Genomic DNA, 21,672 nt, shown 5'->3' on the forward strand with positions numbered 1-21,672 from the left:
TGTGAGTTATTAAGTGAAATTAAGGATGTTTGAAGTGTATTCCTAACCACTGGAAGAAACAGCATAAAACACCTTGGCTATCAGGCACATCTGCAGTACAATAGGTCACAGTTCTGAGCCAGTGTAGCAAACCTGATGTTCTGGGTTCCCAGGGAGGCTTTTCTTCTAGGTCTCCTCTAATAGACTTTGATGGGTAAATTCCACCCCATGATAATAAATAGAACTAGTTTAAGTCTTGCTACCAAGGATCCTGTTGGGCCATAGGGAAACTGATAATAGGAACTTAAAATGGTAGTGCTGGGTAAAACCTCAAGAGGGTAACTGTTTGGTCTCCCACCTCTGGATTTAGTGAAAGATTGAAATATTTCAGAAAGCTGACTTGTTTATTAAAGCTTGTTTAGGATGGGAATTATAAATTAATTTAATATTATATCCAAGAGTATCTCCTTGGGTTCAGCTGACACCTCCTGTGAAAAACTGTGTGTAGGTAACAACTGTAAACAACACAGCTCTAAATTGGGAGCAGAGGACAAGGTCCTATCCATTTTCAGGTGGTGGAGATGATATTTCATAAATATATCTAGTAACAGTATTTATTACATCTTTTCCTCTGAAATTCAGGCATTTAACCCTAAACCTCACAGCTAGAGGTAAAAGATACAGACTATAAATAGTACTTTTTGATGTAATTTGATACATATCATGACCTTAGCTTCCAAACTGACTGGAATACTCCAGGGGGATGTACCAATGGAATGGATTCATAACCTAATGGAATGGAGAATGCTTTCATTTGTTAATGTTGATTTCCCTTCTTCCTGAGTTTCAGAGGGAACTTCTATATCATGGCCCCAATTGATAATGTATGCTAAAGGATATTTAGTGTCATTTGAATTTTTCACTTTCCCTTTTAGTTTTGTCTACTCAGTGTGAAACTTGCACAATCAAACTGAAATTTGATTAGAGAAAATAAGTCAACCAATGATGGAAATACAGTAAAAATAAGCCTAATATGTTATGTATTTAGACTGGTAAGTTAAATATGACCTCTTTACTCCTACCTCTAACCCTTTTGAGGACAGAATGTTAAATATAATAAAATGTGCCTGCATTAGTGAGAGGTTTCCAAATGTGGGGGTTCCCTTGTACAAATGAACTGGAAAAAAATTTAATGCACATTTTAAGTAGACATCTTCCTCTCCTTCTCTCTTTCTGTCTCACACACACACATATACACACCCTAAGAAGGAAAAGGCTCTCATGAAGGAGAAATGTCCATGAGGCTCTAATATTTAACAGGTTTTTTACATTAGAGCAGTAAAACAGAACAACCCCACCTAGTGTGATGGTGTCATAACCTTAAGAAACTTTCAAAAACCTGTTATGTTGGATGTAATTTCTTTCAAATATTTCAGCATATGTTAATTCATCTTAATATAAACCCTGGTTGCAGTTAGTTAACATTTAAAGTCTACTAGTCAGGAATACACTGTCCAGGGTTTGTCGGTATTTGAAAAACTCTTGCTACTTCAGAGATTTTGTTAAAAAGTAAATAGAAGTGAATTTCCAATGCTCAAATTCGTGGTCTAAAGACATGTGGATTGGCCCAAAATATTGTAAGGTCCTCCGGCCCTTCTTGAACAGGGTATAAGAATCTAGCAACTCTAAAAGTCCTAGAATTCTGTGTCTAGAAGTTAAGCAGAATTGTGTTGTCTGACCGAATTTGTTAGAATACTGTTCAATTTACTTTTAATAATCCTTTTATGATACTGCTGGATTGCCTAAAAGGACAAAGAGTTGGGACTTTTTAAGTTTACAGGACAGGTTGAATTGCTTTGTTGCCTGCTTGCTTATAAGTATATACACATGAGGCAGAAATTGGTCTAAGACTGATTTGTAGTCTAAAGTTCCATCTGGTGGTGAGGTTGAAGGCAACCTATAGCCCTTACCTACCTCTATCTACTGAAAACTATCAAAAGTAACTTAATAATTGTCAGTAACCAGTTTGGCCACGGCCAGCTTACAACAGTTTTCCTTAGAGGAGGAAACACTTATACCTTTATAGGTGTAATAAGATTAATTCAGTCATAGTCTATAATTGAATAAGCTTGCAAATAGCAATTTCTAGTTTAACAGAAGAACTGGGATACAAGTTCCTAGCCCTACTATAAGGTCTATGAACAACTTAAAGATAAAGGGTCTTGTTAGTCAAGGAGCAGAACAAGAGAAATACAGAGTTGAGTCACAGCTGTGGGCCCTGACATTTCTACTTCGCTCTTTCTATTCTTGCTCTGTCTGTCCATCAGGTCTAGGTAACCCTATAATAGGGCCACCACATCTGGGAATTTGATACAGGTGAAACGAACTAAACAGAGAAATGAATATATCAAAGAACTAAGTTTTTGCCCACTAAAATTGAACCACCTAGGGTGGAATGGTTTTAGCTATTTGGTTGCTTCTTTTAGCAGCTCTGGTTAATTTAATACACATTTGAATCTTTCTGGCATCTAGGAAAGTTCACAAACTATGAGCATTTGAACTTGCTTCCATTTTAATAATCACTTCTTACAAGTTTCTTTCATGTACTCTCTCTTACGCTCTACTTTTAAAAAATCAAGAAAACGCAGAGCAGGTGTAGCTCAATGGTTGACCATATACATCTCACACATATGAGGTCCCAGGTTCAATTCCCAGTACCTCCTAAAAACACAAAACACAAAACAAATAAAAAACCTCAAGAAAACAAAATCCCTTACCACCACTCCCCAAATGCAGATTTGAAAGAAGTAACAGCTGACTGACAGCTCTAATGTGTCCTGAGTATGTGCAAGTGTAGCATGTGTGCCTGTCTGCTCCAACAAGAATTCCTGGAAAGGGACCTAACAGAAGTTTGGTCTTATTTAGTGAGAAGATTCATGTAAGGTACTTGCCCTGGAACCTAAATCCATAGTACACACTCAATAATGTGAGTTTTCATTTGTAGTAATTTTTAAAACAAAAGCAATCACTGATTATAGCAATGTATATTTTCAATTCTAGACAAGGTTTACCAAGCTAATATCAAAATATGCAATGACAAATGTTTATTATAGTAAAAGAAATGCCTCCTAAGTGCACTTGGCTATACTCAAATTAAGTCAAACTGAAATTTCCACGTTTTCACTTCGTTCTCCCTGGGGACACTTAAGGTATTCTAAATGTTGTCAAGGGCACTGGAAGTTTGGGTCCAATACACAATAATAATAGAATCAAAGGCATTTTCAGTTTGAAGAGAACTTATAATATCCTATCCATTATTAACTTGTTTAATTTTCACAACTATTTTGAGAGCCTAGCAAGGACGGTATTATAATCTTGCTTTATGAATGAGAGCAACTGATGCCCAGGTAGTTTATGTGACTTGCCTAAATTTTCATGGTTGGAAAGTGATGGAGCTGAATGTAGGACCTGTTTTTTTGTTCCTTGGTATAATGGTCTATCCTCTATACCCCAGAGAATAAGAGGTTCAAAGGAAAGACTTTATTGCATATAAAGAATAGTACCAGGAGACCAGCACAGTGAAGGGAAAAACTGCACAAGAGAAACCAATTGGTGAATTTTAGACTACTTTGTAAGAGGACTTCAGAAATGATTCTCTAAGTACACTGAATAAACTGGAATGTCCTTAGGGGTAACAAGGTCAAAAAAATTTAATGGGGGGGGGACAAATTCATTTAGTTTACAGCACATTTCTACACATCTACTGTGTACATAGTACAGGGATGCCTAGCATAGGTAAGAATTTTCTATTAAATGCTCCCAAAGAGCATAGGATTTTCAAATTTAGAACATATCAGATAATTAATAGGCAGGGGTAAGGGGAACCCTCATAGAAGAGATGATAAATAACTGCCATTTAAGAACCAATCCAAATTTTTATCCCATATGTCAGATCAATCTTAAGTGTGACAATGCTTTATTTTAGTGGGGTGTGTGAAGAACCTGATTATCTGCTACTGCAGCAACATTGCACACTTCTGGAGCATGGGCTACCTAAAAAATAGACACTAAAGACCATGAGTTTAGGATGAATATACACACTCCCCTTGAAATACAAAGCTGCAAGCATAAATGGATAAACACTTGGGATTTCTTTGTTTTAGTGTGTTTTAGTAAACCAGTTATGGGAAAAGTATCTAATATCAGCTGTGGATTATTTCCCTAAGCCTTACTCACTGATTTTAAAAGTCTAACTTCCAAATTTATATGGCCATTGTCAAGTAGTCAAGGCTCCAACTTTAGAAATCAAGAGGCTAATTTTGGACGTCCTTTTTTTTTTTGGATGAGGGGGCTGGTTTATCAAACCTTTCTAAAGCTCCTTTCTAGTCAGCTCAGTATTTAGAGAGAACAAACGGGAGACATCAGGACAAGCTGTTGCATAGCATATGTGACCTGTGTAAGGGGCCAATGGTATAAAATCTACCAGTCTATTAAAGAAATACCATAGTTGACAGGCAAAGAGATTTTGAATTAGTTGACTTTGAGAAAGATCTGAAATTTCTTTTCCAAAACTACACTGAGAAACGTTAAAAGATAGATGGTGGGTTCCTCCTGGTATGGAGGGTGCTGAAGACAGACCAAAGGGCTCCTGAGACTCAATGCTTCCAAATCCCTTTCCCTAGAACAAATGAAGACATCTCTACTTCTCCCTGGGTCCATGGTGTGTTTTTGTGAAGTGAAGTCAACAACCTGCCTCCCTGCAGGACCTTAGAAACCATCTCTATATTGAAGACATTTTTAAAGTGTCCTAAACGTGATATTCTACTATATCTCCACTGTAACATTCCAGTATTTATAAAACATTTCCCAAAGATACCTATGCCCAGAGTTATCTATCTGTTGTAAAACAAAAGTAAATTGTAAGGATTCCTACACCTTCATTTACACTAACTTGCTGATGGGAAGTCAAGTAAAAAAGGGCAACATCTTTTAGTGTCAGCTTGCAACAAAGGGCAGAAAACTCTTAATACTGAGGTAACATAGTGATATAGCAATAAGGATCTTTTAATCCCATGTAAGTATAGACTTTAAAATGGCTAATTACCTAGTTAAAGCATTCACTTGAAATGAATTACTTAGCTAAAACATTCCTTTCTCTCAGAATTGGTAGTCACTCAGGTAAAGTGGACAGAGTATATAACTGCGGTGAAACAATTTGAATAATTTGTCTGATAACATCTGGCAACTGAAAAAAGGAAACAAGAACTAGAGCCGATAGAATATGAATCATAAAGTATCTTTGGTATCTCATTAGGAATCTGTGTTAAGATTCCCCTGACCAGTTGAAGCTTAGGTTGGAAATGTGTACTATTTTATGTTAATGCTTATACCACTCTTTCCTAACATATGACAAGTTTGGAGTGTTTTTGATTTGTGACATACCTTTAATCTTCTAGAAAACACAGGAAAACATTTCTTTCTTTAAGATATGAGGGAGGGTGACAGACATTCACACATGCACCTATGCTCCGTCCTCTGTTCACATCACTGTGAAGATTACTACCTTTCATCTTAATGATGAAAAGTTGGCAAAGTGAAGTTAGCAAATACAAGACAGATATTTGCATCCTCAAGCATCACAGGATATACTAGCAGGCAAATTACTATATTGCTTTTTAGCATCTCTTTACTCTTGTTGACCAGATAAAGTAGGTTAGAAGAGAGAAAGAACAATGGGGCTTGGTTAGGCACCTAGGTCAAATTGAAGTGGCTTTTTTTTTTTTTAAGTTTTCAAAATTTCTACATGGTTTTAAGAAAAGGAATTATTTCAAGGTAGTTTTCCAGTAGGCTTTCTGAGGTAGATAAAGCATGGACAATAAATAGTCTGAAGGATGCAGAATAGTAGCTAAAGCCTCTGTGGATGGAGATAGTTTGAAAGAAATTTCAGTAAAGCTAAGCTTCTCATGAACAATACTACAAAAAAGCAGGGCAAGGCTAAATGCTATTCACCATTTACATAGGGTTTATAGACTTTAATAAGTGGGGGAAAAACAATCTGGCTAGTAAAGAACAGGACTGCAGGAACAATGAGAGAGCAAGAGAACTTTTGTTAGCACATGGGTAATTGAGAGTAGGAAAATAATAGCAAGAAATATACATATAAATGTATATAAATATATATATAAATTCTCTTAGGAATTTAGTAACCAAAAGTAACAAGTAATATCGCAAGGGTTCAAAGCAACCAACAGATTTGAAGGTTAAATTTGCCTTTTTTTTTTTTTTTAGATAAAGAATAAATTTTGCCTCCTTCCTCAGGTCTGTTTGTATACTGATATTGTAATTATATTATGCACGTCAGGGAAAATCAAATCACTGAGAAATAATTAGCAAAACGGACCCTAAACTCATTTTTCTGCCTGTTTGAATTACAGATAAACAGGCTGGTCCGCCTGAGACCTAGTGAAGTTAATAATACCAGCTGGGGCCTTTCTTTCTGGAGAATTACCACAGTCATCATAGGCAGATGCTGTACTTTTAAATGAACATGCCATTGTAGGCCAAATGTTAGTAGTTAAACACCACCATCACAGAAACACACAAAGCTATAGTCAAGTTCACAAACACAGCTGGTGGGTGAGAAACTCTTAATGAAGGAAAGACATTCACCACTGGCTCCAAGTCATTCATCAAGACTTCTAAAACACATAGATTGGGATTGTTTTATATGAGAGAGAATAATAACAATTGGCCTCCGTTTCTCTCCACAGTCTAAGAATAGACATTTGTTAGGATACCCACTGGCAAAAAGAGGGAAATCACACATAATGTTCTCGTGGGTTGATATAGACTCTCTCCAGGTCATTGTTTTGATGATGTTTGCCAGAGCTCCAGTCTTGGTAGTGCATCTGATTGTAAAGGGGGTGCATCTGCTCAATCTCATCTACCCCCACTGGATTCTCATCTTCGTAGTCAAATCTCCTTCTATTTAGTCCGTTCTAAAAATTCAAACATTGCTTACATTAGCAGAGCAGCTGTTTGTGTTTATCTAGCACTTCTGCAAAAATAGGCAAGAAAATAATCCATTACAGTCTGTGTCCTTGGTTCATTATCCCACAAGCTACTTAATGGCAACATAAAGTACAACAACTTTTCATTTTCCAGTCATTTGTTGCTTTTGATATCAGAATAAGAGGGGTGGCAGCCCCTAAACACAAAAATTTTGAGCAATGGGATTGTGGTGTTTCAGGTTTTGAAATTTGGAGTTGGTATTCATTAAGGTAAACTGGAATAAAACAAGTTTGTGAATTTCAGGAGTCTCTAAGGAAGTCTTACACTTGTAATGAGTACATGAGATACACAGAGAATTAAATCAAACAAAAAACACAAAGCCAAAAAAAAGAAACCTCAGGATTCAGCTCTGGGGAATGAGAAAAAGGACACAGTGACATGAATTGGCATTTGACCATACATCCAATCAAACTGAGAATAAGAAACACTCCCCAAAATATCCTCTTGTCTGATTTTTCTTGCTTGTTTACTTTGTTTGACCTCGGGTCATGGCTGACACTTATTATAAAATGTATACCATGATGATATGCATGTCTCTGGTATAAATTCCTCTGCCTGGTTCATGGGTTCTTGGTTTCATAAAACCTGATTACTGCTAAGAGAGACAAGCAAGCCCAAGAACTTTGCCAAATCATATTACAGACACTCAAACAAGAGAGTGATCAGTAAAATGAACTTTTATGGAAATCAAATATTTTAATATGCAAGTTAGCCACAGGCTCTGCCTAGGCTGACACCCTACAATATGACCGTGCTACTTACAGAGTGCTGAAGACTGCCAACTTCTCTTTCTTCAAACTGAGTCTGCAAAGGCAAGGATTCAGTCTGGAAGAAAAAGAAAAACAAAGACATGTACTCTAAAGCACCAAGCACATAGTAAAACCTATCAGCCAATACCACTAAGACTACTATAACAGCCAATTACAGCTACAAATGTCTACAAACTAAGCAAAAATGTTCCATATGAGGATGGACAAAGCAACTCCATTTCCTAAGAGTTTGTCTCTCTTTCCTGGCTCCAGATGTATTCTGCAAGGAAGGAAATATACAAAACATCAGCTGCAAAACATCTCATGCAATCTTGTTTATATCTCACTTGAGGGAAGGTTCACCACAGAAGGTTCTTCTGCCTTTTCTTAGTGGAAGAGTCTTATATTTTAAACAGGCTAAAAGTGGTTGGAGGGCAAGGAAACATTATTTTTCACCTTTATCTATATATATATTATGGTCATCCTTCTCCTCCTGCCTGCTACTCCCCCATTCCCCTACACACATTAAAGAAGGCATTCATCATTTTCAAATCTTATCCCACAAGGAATTTTTCTCAGCTGAGACCCTGTTCAAATATCACCTCTTACATGAAGCTTTGCACAACATCCTCAGGCAGGGATGGCCACTTTCTTTTCTGTGCTTTCATAGCATTTATGTATTACAATTAATCATTCCATTTGCCTGCCTCCCCGCTAAATTGAGTGTTGGTTAGAATATTTTACAAACACTACCTCATTTAATCCTTATAATAATAATTCTATAAAACTGATATCTCTAGTTTACTGATGACTAAAACTGAGGCCCAGAGTGTTTAAGTAAGGTGTTTTTGATCATACAGTTGGTATGTATTCAAACATGGCTTTGTCTAATTCTAAATCCTGTATTCTTATATCTCCTGCTTCATGCTTAGTACCTGAAAAATAGATGTTCAATAAATACAAGAAAAGAATGACTGAATGTCCCAGTCATGTAGGCATATCTATTAAAAAGCTCTGCATTTCACTGCATTTGCTTATGCTGTCCTTTTAGTCTGGAAGTTTTGCCCTTCAATTTCGGCCAACTGAAATATTACCCATCTATCATTGCCTGACTAAAGTCCTTCTTCTGACCAAGTTTTCTCTTGCACTCTTTAGGCTAATCATTGCCTTCCTAGAATGTGATCTCTTTCAAGGTTCATCACACCCCTGCTTCCCACACACTACCAACAGGAGGGAGGATAGGCAAGCAGTCATATTCTTGGGCACATTTTATTGCTATCAGAAGTTGTTGGAAGATACACTGTTCTATATCTATGCCATAAGATTCCAAATATAAATTTACATCATAACCAGAAAGTAAATCATCATTCACATTTTCCTTAATAATGTGGGTAAGACTTGCCTTTGGTCATCATGAAATACAGTAACAGCCCTTGAGTCACTGGAAGCCAGTATTCATAGGTGGCATGATGGGTGATGCAGCATCATGAGTAGCAATGTTCCAATATTAAATGAATAGCATTACAGAACTGAAGAGACAAGGAAATCTATCTGTTTTATTATAATACAAAGGTTTCAAAGAACCATGATTTAATTTATTTTATGAGTTATAAAAGCATTGCCACCTTTTTCTCATGGTAGGAGATACAAAATTAGCCAGGAATAGGGCATTTGACAATAGAAGACAAGAATTTCTACCAGAACAGGAAGAAATGGTACCTGGATAACCACCAACAACCTTCATGTACACAAACTGGACAATAAACAAATGTGCAATTTCTTCTCTATCCAATATTCTAAATCTTCACCAATGAATCACTACACCTCACATGATCCCATGAATTTTATAATAAAATATTTAATCAATTGTTTATATAGACAGGGGGCTCACTCATCCTAGGGACAGTCCTGCAATAGGAATTATGGATGGGAACCTTTAGAAAAGCATGCTGCACCTGCTTTTGCAGTATGTGGCCATATGGATTTTGACAAGATTTTGTATCCTTCCCTCAATACATAAGAAACTTAATCTAACATAGTGGTGCATCTGTAAGTTCTCTGTCAACCCATAAACTACCTGAAATGCTACATCACTGACTTTAAAAATAAGTTAATGGCTACAGTATGTAGAAAAGTATCTTACTTAGTACATTACATATGTTTGGTGCTTAAAATATATGTATTGATAAGCTAATAGTTCTTTAACTGATAGACAAATGATATATATTATTTTATTATCCTTGCATCTTTTCTTAGAAAGTCTCAGGCTACTATTAATCTATAATACATAATTTTAAGTTCCCTACTTACATGTACTATCTTGCAGCAATTTCTATTGTGCTACAACACATATTCACTTTCCTAATTTACTAAAGTCATTGGACTTTTTCTTCTTTATTTTATTTTAAAGAAGTTTTAGATTACAAAAATGTTACATCGAAAATATAAGGGATTCCTATATATGCTACCCTCTCCCCTCCCACACTTTCTCCCATTAACAACATCTTTCATTTAGTGTGGTACATTTGTTACAATTAATGAACACATATTAAAGCAGTGTTACTAAGCATTGTCTATAGTTTACATAGTTTGCACTGCACAATTTTATAGGTTTTGACAAAATGTATAATGGTTTGTATCTGTCATTGCAATATCATACAGAACAATTCCAATGACCCCAAAATACCCTGTGTTAACATCTATTCTTCCCTCTCTCTCCCCTCAGAACACCTGGTGACCACTGTCTTTATATCAATTTTACAAGACTTTCATTACTATAGTAATAATAATAATAAGTCTACTTTGGTCCATAGTTACATTTCTCCCCTTCTGTTTGTTCATTCTTCAATATTGAGGATTTTGGGATGGTGATGCCCACTCTGCTTCTGATTGAGAGGTGTCTTAGACCCCATGGGGCAGATGGATGGAACTGCCTTGCTTGCAGTTGTAGATACTGTATTGTGGGATGGATGTTGTCCATCATCATCCTTTTGTTAGTTGTCCTGGGCAAGTCCAATGAACTGGAGAGTAGGTGTTGGCTGAAGCTCTGCTGAGATTCAGGGCTGAACAAGCATATGAACAGACTGAAGATTTAAGTCTCTGGGACATATATTTAATGGGTATAGTGCGAATTTCACAAGAACAAGATTCATAAGTACAAGCATCAATATCAAGGGCCTGTCATATTGGTCTGTTCTCCTTCACTAGGCTCCAACCACGTACTCTAGGGATTCTTCCCACTCTATAAGAGAATGGAGCAGGACTCCCCAGGATGTGAATTCAGTATTCCACTGGTTATTGTGTGGGTCTCCACTGACCAAGACAACACCTTATGATCATATGAACACACTCATATTCCATAGAGGCATGCCTGAGGTGCACCCCACCCACACATCTCCCCACCACCAATACTCTGCACTAGAGATCCTTCCTGCCACAGTTTCAACCATTCTGCAATCCAAAGCCTCACCAAAAAAAGTCAACCAAAAATATGTAGACTTATATTTCTGGCTTCCAAGGTGCTAACAACATTAGGTTGCTATCTTAACAAATATCTTACCTTCTCTGAATCAACAAACAAATCAAAACCTCCCTTCTTTACTAGGTATTATATTTTAACAATTTTCAGGGAGATACTATTTTTAAATCCTATAAGCAGAACTTTCAGAGTTGTTAAGGTTTATTCTCAGTGATGACAGAACTAAGATTTCAAGCGGCTACTGTCATGAAGACTACAATAATTCTGCTTATTGCTTGCTTTGGCAGTGAAAAAACTTGAACTAGCATTCTATCTGGAACCTTTGTCTCCACTGCAAATTTGAATCTCTTTGGTCCTCAATTTTCTTTCATAATTTCATCTCCCAAGATGAACAGTGTCTTGCTGAACTGAGGAAACAGAGCTCAGCATTCAAGGAAGCTGAGGTGATTGGAATCTGTGCTACAGGATATAGAAAAGGATGGAGCCTCACATAGCTCCAGAAATATGCAAAGGGTTTCCCTTCCTGAAGACTAAGCTGGGGATTGGTAGGGCAGGCAAAGAACAGCTATCAGGTAAGAGAAATCACTAGGGAGTTATTAGCTTTACCAACTATCAGAGCTTGATCAGGGTTGTGGCACTTCGGTTCCAAAAGAACAAACAAAATAAAAAATACTTATTGAGTACCTGAGGTATTCAATAGAAAATCCAGAAAAGTCATGCATTAGGAGGAGGGATAAAGTAGCTCTAGAGGACAAAATATTCTACTACCTCCCTAGCAAAGTTTAAAATCTAATTTCCAGATGATCATGTTGATCTGAAAATAAATTGTCAGGAAACAACTCAATTTTTATTAAGGAATAACAGCAAAATTCAAATGAATAACAATGTGACATTCATAATATTCAGCATCCAATTAAAATTTACTGAATTTGAGAAAAAGCAGGAAATTTGACCCAAAACCAGGAGAAAAACCCAGTCAATAGAAAGCAACCTGGAAATGATATATAAGATGGAATTAGCAACAAGAACTTTAAAATATCAATTACAAATATGTTCAAGGATATAAAGAGAAAATAATGAAATAAATGAAACAATGAAAAGAATCAAAGGGATTTTCCAGAGCTGAAAAATATATTATCTTAAATGAAAAATTCCCTAGATGGCCTTAACAGATGCTGCAGAATGAAAGATTAGTGTACTTGAAAGCAGAAACTATCCATACTGAAAAACAGAGGAAATGACTGAAAACAAATGAACACAGCCTTAATGATCTGTGGGATAATATCAAGAATACTACTATTTGTAAAATTGGAGCCATAGAAGAGGGATCAGAAAAATATTTGAAGACTTGCCAAATATTTGATGAAAAATATAAACCTATAGCTCTATGAAACTCAAACACTAAAGATAATATATAAAAAAAAACCCACTCTGACACGGCCAAATAAAATGGTGAAAAATTAAAGATAGAAAGAAAATCTAAAGATGTAGCCAGAGAGAAAAAGAAGATACAGTCTGTTTAGAAAAAAAAGATAAGAATTATCACTGATTTCTCAACAGAAAAAGAGAGCTTAGGACATAATGGGGCTACAACTTTAATTTGCTAGAATGAAAAAAAACAAAAAAACAAAAAAACAAGCAATCTAGTATTCCAATCCCACAAAAATATTAAAAAATGAAGATTAAATAAAGACATTTTCTGATAACCAAGAGCTAAGAAAATTTGTTTTCAGCAGACCTGCACCTTAAGAAATGTTATAGAAAGTTCTTTAGGTTGAAGAAAAGAGACTACAAGCACAAGCTTATCAATTTTTAATTTTCTTTAATAAGATATATTACAGTCTAAAACAAAAATTATAGAACTGTATTGCTGGATTTTAACATACAGAGAAATAAGACATATAAGAATAATAAGGAAGAGGGAGGAAATTGAAGAATATGCTAAAAATTTTATTTTATAATGAAGTAATATAATGTCTATTTAAGGTAGAGAGTGATATGTTAAAAATATATCTGTGAAACCATAGAGAACTACTGAAAATGAAACAAAGATGTCTGGCTAATAATTTCAATAGAGTAGATGAAATAAAATACTAAAAAAAGGTGTTAATTTAAAAGGAGGCAAGAAAAAAGGGGAAAAGGAATTGATGGGACAAGTAGAAAAGAAATAACAAGTAGTGGACTTAAATCTAACCATATCCTAGAGGAGGCTCTGTCATGGTCCCTAGGGGAGCAGCAGCAGTCTCCCAGGTGCAACGGCAAGGACCAGGAGGGAATGAGGGTCCAACAGTGGGCTCCTGATACTAATGACTATGCTTGTGAGCCTAAACACCTGAAATAAGAACAAGGCCTAGAGCAGCACTGTGCCTAAGAGTTCCCTCCTGACAACCTCCATGTTACTCAAATGTGGCCAGTCTCAAAGCCAAACTCAGCATGTAAATGCAATGCCTTCCCCCCAGCATGGGACATGACACCCAGGGATGAGCCTCCCTGGCACCGAGGGATCACTACCAAGTACCAGCTGATGACGTAACTAGAACATGACCCTAAATTAAAGGTTCAACATGGACCAGCAGAATATCCCTGTCTACATATAAGAAACAGGAGTTAAAAATGCTGTTTGACCTAAAGAAAGGGGGAAATGGAAAAGACAAATGAGTTCATATGGCTATGAGTCTCTAAAAAAGAGTCTGGAGGTTGTCAGAAGGATTGCCCTTATGCACACCTGAGCAGAGTCTCAGAGACAGATAAAGGAGATACAACCCCAGATATTGCTTCTTTGGAGGGCTAAAGAGACTCACAGGTTCTATGGTCATGGCAGATGGGGTTCACTGCCATGCCAGTTGGCCCTTCTTTGGAGCTGGACTCAGATGGGATCTCTTTTCACAAGCCTTTCATGCTACTTTACTGGAATTGTAGTTGGTCCTGGGGCTTAAGATATATCTAGGGGATCTGAATCCCTGGACTGAAAATATGATAGCCAGGCCCTGAGCCTCAACAGACTTCAGCTCCTACACTCTGATTTATTGGACTTACCCCACTCAGCTAACATGGAGTTGAAGAATGTCAACCACCACACCATGGAGCCTAGAGTGCCTACAACTGAAAGCAGGAGGATTACATCCAATATCCATGTGGGAATCTAAACCCCCTCTTGACATAGACGTGGAATGGACACAACCAAGCCAAGGTCCACAGGAAGGAGGAATACAGTAAGGATCAGAGTGGACTTAATGATATATTATTCATGAACTATTGTGGTTAATAATTGAGAAAATGTGGCATTGGTGTGGAAAAAGTGGGCATGGTTGCTGCTGGGTGCGGGGAATGGGAGGAAGAGATGAGATGTGGAGGCATTCTCGGGACTTGGAGTTGTCCTGGCTGGTGCTCCAGGGACAATTGCTGGAGTTGTATGTCCTCCCATGGCCCACTGGATGGAACGTGGGAGAGTGTGGGCTATGGTGTGGAACACGGGACATGGGGTGCAGCGATGCCCAGAGATGTACTCACCAGACGCAATGGATGTGCCATGATGATGGGGGAAAGTGTTACTGTGGGGGGAGTGAAGGGGTGGGGATGGTGGGGGTGAATGGGGACCTCATTTTTTTTTTTTTAAAGATTTATTTATTTAATTTACCCCCCTCCCCTGGTTGTCTGTTCTTGGTGTCTATTTGCTGCGTCTTGTTTCTTTGTCCGCTTCTGTTGTCGTCAGCGGCACGGGAAGTGTGGGCGGCACCATTCCTGGGCAGGCTGCACTTTCTTTTCACGCTGGGCGGCTTTCCTCACGGGCACACTCCTTGCGCGTGGGGCTCCCCCACGCGGGGGACACCCTTGCGTGGCACAGCACTCCTTGCGCGCATCAGCACTGCGCATGGCCAGCTCCACACGGGTCAAGGAGGCCCGGGGTTTGAACCGCGGACCTCCCATATGGTAGACGGATGCCCTAACCACTGGGCCAAAGTCCGTTTCCCCATATTTTTTTTAATGTAATATCTTTTAAAAAAAATGAATAAATTGAGTAGAATTTGGAAAAAAATAAATAAATCTAACCATATCAATAAAAATATTGAATAATAATGGACTAAGAATACCAACTAAAAGGCAAGGTTTTCACACTGGATCAAAAGGTACTACCCAACTCTATGCTAGTTACAGGAAATTCATTTTAAATATAAAGATATTTATGGGTTAAAAGGAAAAGGATGGAAAAATGCATACCATGTATTTTAGTCAGGATTCTCTAGGAAAACAGAACCAAGAGAAGATATCTGTCAATTTTATAAGAGTCTCTCACATGACTGTGGGGATGCACAAGCCCAGGTTCTGCAGGCAGGATGCAAACCAGGGGCTCTGATGAAAGTCCAATGAAGGTCCTTGATGAGTTTCTGGGAGATGTTGGCTGTCCAGAGACAAGCTGGGAAATTATCCCTGAATGCTGGAATCACTTCCCCTTTTAGACATTCAACTAATTGGATAAAGAGACACTCATTGCTGATGACAATCTCCTGACTGATGTAATTGTAATCAACTATCTATGATTTACCACTGCAGTAAAGTCAATGGTGACTAAAGTCCATAAATGTCCTTGTATTTCAATTAGCCCAGTGCTTGCTTGACCAATCAACTGGGCACAATTACCTGGCCAAGTTGACACATTAGCCTAACTATCACACCATAAGAACACTAATCATAAAAAAATTAAAAACTGGAGTAGCTAAATTAATATCAAGACAGTGCTGTCAGAACAAGGAAAAATATCATAAGATAAAGAGGGAATTTCCAAAATTGATAAAAGAATCAGTTTACCAAGAAAACATAACATGGCAATCTTAAATTTTTATGAATCAAATGAGAGGTACAAAATACATTAATAACTGACAAAACTGAAAAGATGGATAAATATATTCATAACATAGTTGGAAATACATTATTTCCTCTCTCAGTAAGTGACAGAAATGTATACAGAAAATCGGTATGGATATAGAAGACATGAACAACATTATCAACCAATTTTACCAGATTGACATGTGTAGAAGATGACACACAGCAATAGAATACACATTTATTTGAGTGTACATGGAACATTCACTAAGATAGAATAAATACTGGGCCACGAAATAAGTCTCAATATATTTACAAAGACTGAAATTCAACAAAATATATTTTCTGACCATAAAAGAAATAAATGAGAAATCATTAACAAAAACATATTTGGAAATTTCCAAAATATTTGGAAATTTAACAATATAGTTCTAAATAACCATTGGCGAAAGGAGAAATAACAAGGGGAGTTAGAAAATATTTTGAATTGAATACTTTCTGGAATTTCAAATAAAGACATGCTTAGGGGAAAACTTACAGTTTTAAATGTTTGTATTAGAAAAGAAGAAAGTTCTCAATTTTCTGTCTCATTTAGAAAGATAGAAAAAGAAGAAAAAATTAAATCCAAAGAAAATAGAAAGTAGGAAATAATAAGTATGAAAATTAATAAACATTAGAAAAAAATTAATGAAACTAAAACCTGATTCTTTAAAAAGATTAGTAATATTGATTAAACCCTAGCAAGAAAAGAGAAAATATAAACCAATATCAAAACAAAAAGGCAATTTAGCACTGATTCCATATAAATTGAAAGAATAATAGGAATATATTATGAATTTGATACCAATTAATTTCTACAACCTAGATGAAATTGGCAAATTCCCTGAAAGACACTAATGATCAAAACTGGTACAAGAAGGAATAGAAATCTGAATAACCCTATATCTATTAAAGGAATTGAGTTCATAATTAAACTCCTTTCAGTGAAAAAACTACAGGCCCAGATAGGATCCATTGTGAATTCTATCAAACATTTAAAGAAGGAACAGTATTACTCAAAATAAATAAATAAATAAAAATAAATAAAACAAAGAAAACCTCTTTGAGCAAATGGAAAAGAACACTTCCCAATTACGTTTAAGACACAGAATTATCCATATCAAAATAAGACAAATATTACAAGGAAAGAAAACTAAAGTATGGTACATTCACAAATATATACTTAGCAATAAAAGGAAATGAAATACAAATACATGCAAAAACATGGGTGAATCTTAAAAATATGTTAAGTAAAAAAAATCAGACACATAGATCCAAGATGGCAGAAGAGGAAAAGGCAGGCTGCAGTCATCCCCCAGAAGTGGTGGGAAGACAGGCAGGCTTACTGGGTATAGGGCAAGCAATGGTGCCACAGGGTGACTATTGGAGGTGGCCAGTGAGGAGGGTCCTAGCCAGATGCTGGTGGCCTGAGAGGGAGGCCCGTTTATTTTTGCCCCCCCCACACTTTTTCCTCCTCTTCCTTTTCTTTTTCTTTCCTTCCTTCCTTCTTTCCTTCCTTCCTTCCTCCCTCCCTCCCTCCCTTCCTTCCTTCCTTCCTTTTCTATTTAGAATAATCACAAACAAGTATCAAAGATGAGCCTTAACACAAAGCCAAACAAAAATAAAACTTTGGCAAGAGAGAAAAACTGACCAAGAGAGTAAACCCATTAGATAAATAGATACCAAACATGAGCAAAAAATTACAAGCCATACTAAGAAACAGGAAATTTGGCCAGTCATACAGAAAAAAATTTGTAAACATACATAAACAACAATAACAGATCTTATGGTAATGAAAGGCACAATAGAAGAAATTAAAAATACACTAGTATCACAAAACAGCAGATATGAGCAGGGAGAGGAAAGGATTAGCAAGTTAGAAGATGGGACATCAGAAATCACACAGATAGAAGAACAGAGAAAGGAAAAATGGAAAAAATAGAGTAGGGACTCAGGGAATTTAACATACAAACATAAACATTATGGGTGTCCCAGAGGGAGAAGAGAAGGGAAAATGGGGGATAAGGAGTGTTTAAGGAAATAATGGCTGAAAATCTCCCAACTCTTAGGAGGGACATATACGTACATGTCCAGGAAGTACACTGTACTCCAAAGAGAATAAATCCTAACAGATATACTGTAAGATGCATACTAATCAGATTGCCAAATGCCAAAGGTAAAGGAAGAATCTGGAAAGCAACAAGAGATGCTTGATAAGATGCTTGGCAAAGGATGATCAATAAGATTAAGTGTTGATTTCTCATCTGAAACCATGGAGGTGAGAAGGCAGTAATAGGACATATTTAAGGTACTGAAAGAGAAAAACTTCTAGCCAAAAAATCTGTACCCTGCAAAATTGTCCTTCAAAAGTGAGGGGGAGATTAAAATATTCACAGGTAAACAGAAATTGAGAGAATTCATTAGCAAGAGTCCTGCCTTCAACTACTAAAGGGAGTACTGCAAGTTGAAAGTAATGCAATTTTATCAGTCATCAAAAGTCTCCCAACAAAGAAAAGCACAGGGCCAGATGCCTTCACAGGTGACTTTTACCAATCATTTAGTAAGGGTAACTAAAAGAGTAAAAGGAGAAACAAAAATAAGATATGATATATGAAAGACTAAAGATAAAAAGGCTGAAGTAAGTACTGCCTTCACAGTAACAACATTGAATTTTAAAGGATTATACTCCCTAATTCAGAGACACAGAGCAAGTAAAAGTTGGAAAATGATTTTCCACACAAACAGTAACTAGAAAAGAGCTTTAGATGTGGAGGCGTTTTTGGGACGTGGAGTTGTCCTGGGTGGTGCTTCATGGACAATTACAGGACATTGTAGACCCCCCCAGGGCCCACTGGATGGAACGGGGGAGAGTGTGGGCTATGATGTGGACCATTGACTACGGGGTGCAGTGATGTTCAGAGATGTACGTACTGGGTGCAATGGATGTCTCACGATGATGGGAGAGAGTGTTGCTGTGGGGGGGGGGGGGTTGGGGGCGGTGGGGTTGATTGGGACCTCGTATTTTTTGAATGTAATTCGTAAAAATAAATAATTTTAATTAAAAAAAAAAAGAAAAGAGCTTTAATATCAGACAAAATAGACTTTAAATACAAAATTGTTGTAAGGGGCAAAGAAGGACAAAATATATTAATAAAAGAGTTAATTTACCAAGAAGAAAGAACAATCATAAATATTTATGCATCTAACCATGGTGCCCCAAAATACATGAGGCAAAAACTGACAAAACTGAGGGGAGAAATAAGTGCCTCTACAATAATAGTGGGGGACATCAATACACCACTCACAGCAATAGACGGAATATCTAGACTAAGGATCAACAAAGAAACAGAGATCTTGAATAATACATTAAAGGAACTTGATCTAATGGATATATACAGAATACTGCACCCCACAATAGCAGGATATAGCATTCTTCTCAAGTGCTCATGGTTCATTCTTCAGGATTTACCACGTTAGGTCATAGAACAAATCTCATGAATTTAGAATGATTGAAATTATACAAAACACTTTTATGACCACAACAGTAACAAGACTCCTGCCCTTTAAGAAATACTAAAGGGCAGGTTGAAAGTAATACAATTGAATCAGACATCAAAACCTCCCAGCAAAGAAAAGCCCAGGACCAGATGACTTCACAGGTGAATTCTACCAATCATTTCAAAAAGAACTAATACCAATCCTAATCAAACTCTTGCAAAAAATTGAAAAGGAGGGAACATTACTTAACTCATTCTAAACATCACCCTAATACCAAAGGCAGATAAAGATGGTGTAAGAAAAGAAAATTACAGAACAATCTCTCTAATGAACTTAGATGCAAAAGTCCTCAAGAAAATTCTTGAAAATTGAATCCAACAACATACTAAACAAATTATATACCATGCTTAAGTGGGTTTTATCCCAGGTATCCAGGGATGTTTCAACATAAGAAAATCAAGTAATGTAATATACCACATTAACAAATCAGAGGACAAAAGTTACACTATCATCTCTATGTACATAGGAAAGGCATTCAACAAAATTTAGCACCCTTTCATGATTAAAACACTTCCAAAGACAGGAATAGAAGGAAACTTCCTCAACATGGTAAAAAGCAAAAATGAAGAACCCACAGCTAATATCATACTCAATGGTGAAAGACAAAAACTTTCCCTCTAAATATTGGAATAAAATAAGGATGCCTACTGTCACCACTTTTTTTCAACATTGTGTTAGAAGTTCTTGCTAGAAAAATTATGCAAGAAGAAATAAAAGACATCCAAATAGGAAAGGAAGAAGTAAAACTTTCACTATTTGCAGATGACATATTCCTATGTAAAGATAGTCCTGAAAAATCCACAACAAAAACTACTAGAGATAATAAGTTCAGCAAAGTGGCAGGATATAAGATCAACTGGCAAAAAATTCAGTAGTGTTTTTATACACTAGGAGTAAGCAATCTGAGGAAGAAATCAATTAAAAAATTTCCATTTGCAATAGTGTATTAGTCAGCCAAAGTGGTGCTGATGCAAAATACCAGAAATCTGTTGGCTTTTTTAAGGGTATTTATTTGGGGGCAGAAGCTTACAGTTAACAGGCCATAAAGCATAAATTACTTCCCTCACCAAAGTCTATTGCCATATGTTGGGACAAGAAGGCTGCTGATGTCTGCCAAGAGTTCAGGCTTCTCTCTGCCTGGGGTTCCATCTCTCTCAGGGCTCAGCTACTGTGCTCTTTCCATAAGGCCAGCTGTAGACATTAGGTGAATGGCTCTGTGTCTTTCCCTGTGTCTTTCTCTGGGGATTCTGCAGTCACTATCAGGTGAATGGCTCTGTATCTTTCCCTAGGGCTTCTAAGGAGTCATCGCTATTCCTCTGTGCTTTTCTCCTGTGTGTTCACTTTCTGGGCTCCAGCTTAAAACACCAGCACCAAAACTCCAGCTAATTCCTCTGCTCTGCTGAGTAGTTTTATCAATGTCCTACTGACTTGGTGCAATCAAAGCCCTAATCAAAATTTAATCATGCCCAGGTACAGACCAGTTAACAAACATAATCTAAAATCTATTTTTGGAATTCATAAACCATATCAAACTGCTACAAAATAGCAATGAAAAGAATCAAATATCTAGGAATAAATTTAACTAAAGATGTAAAGGATTTGTACACAGAAAATAATACATTATTAATAGAAATCAAAGAAAACCTAAATAAATGGAATGACATTCTATGTTCTTAGATTGGAAGACTAAATATCAAGATATCAAGTCTATCCAAATTGATGTACAGATTCTACAGAATTCCAATAAAAATTCCAACAGCCTTTTTTTTTTTGAGAAATATAATAGTCAATTATCAACTTTATTTCAAAAAAGGACTCTCACTACCTGACTTTAAAGATTACAAAGCTACAATGGTCAAAACTGCATGGTATTGACACAAGGATAGACATAGTGAGAGTTCAGAAATAGACCTGCACATCTGCAGTCAACTGATACTTGACAAGGCTACCAAATCTACTCAAATGGTATAGAACAGT

The 21,672-nt window shown here is 36.7% G+C and overlaps 1 protein-coding gene across 2 annotated transcripts in view; it reads right to left on the reverse strand.

Moving 5' to 3' along the window:
* Positions 1–6,687: 6,687 nt before the first annotated feature.
* NECTIN3 (nectin cell adhesion molecule 3) overlaps positions 6,688–21,672 on the reverse strand; it is a 157,999-nt gene continuing 143,014 nt past the window's right edge. Inside the window, exons 8-9 of one of the 2 annotated variants that reach the window (XM_058295874.2) lie at positions 7,813–7,875; positions 6,688–6,977 (exon numbers count right to left, since the gene is read on the reverse strand). In XM_058295874.2, coding sequence (XP_058151857.1) covers positions 6,798–6,977; positions 7,813–7,875 — 243 coding nt within the window. In that variant the 3' untranslated portion in view covers positions 6,688–6,797. Of the gene's footprint in view, positions 6,978–7,812; positions 7,876–9,335; positions 10,862–21,672 lie in introns of those variants that run through there. The other variant, XM_058295876.2, reaches the window with a different exon arrangement.

Source organism: Dasypus novemcinctus, chromosome 4 (genome assembly GCF_030445035.2).
Source record: "Dasypus novemcinctus isolate mDasNov1 chromosome 4, mDasNov1.1.hap2, whole genome shotgun sequence".
NCBI lineage: Eukaryota > Metazoa > Chordata > Mammalia > Cingulata > Dasypodidae > Dasypus > Dasypus novemcinctus.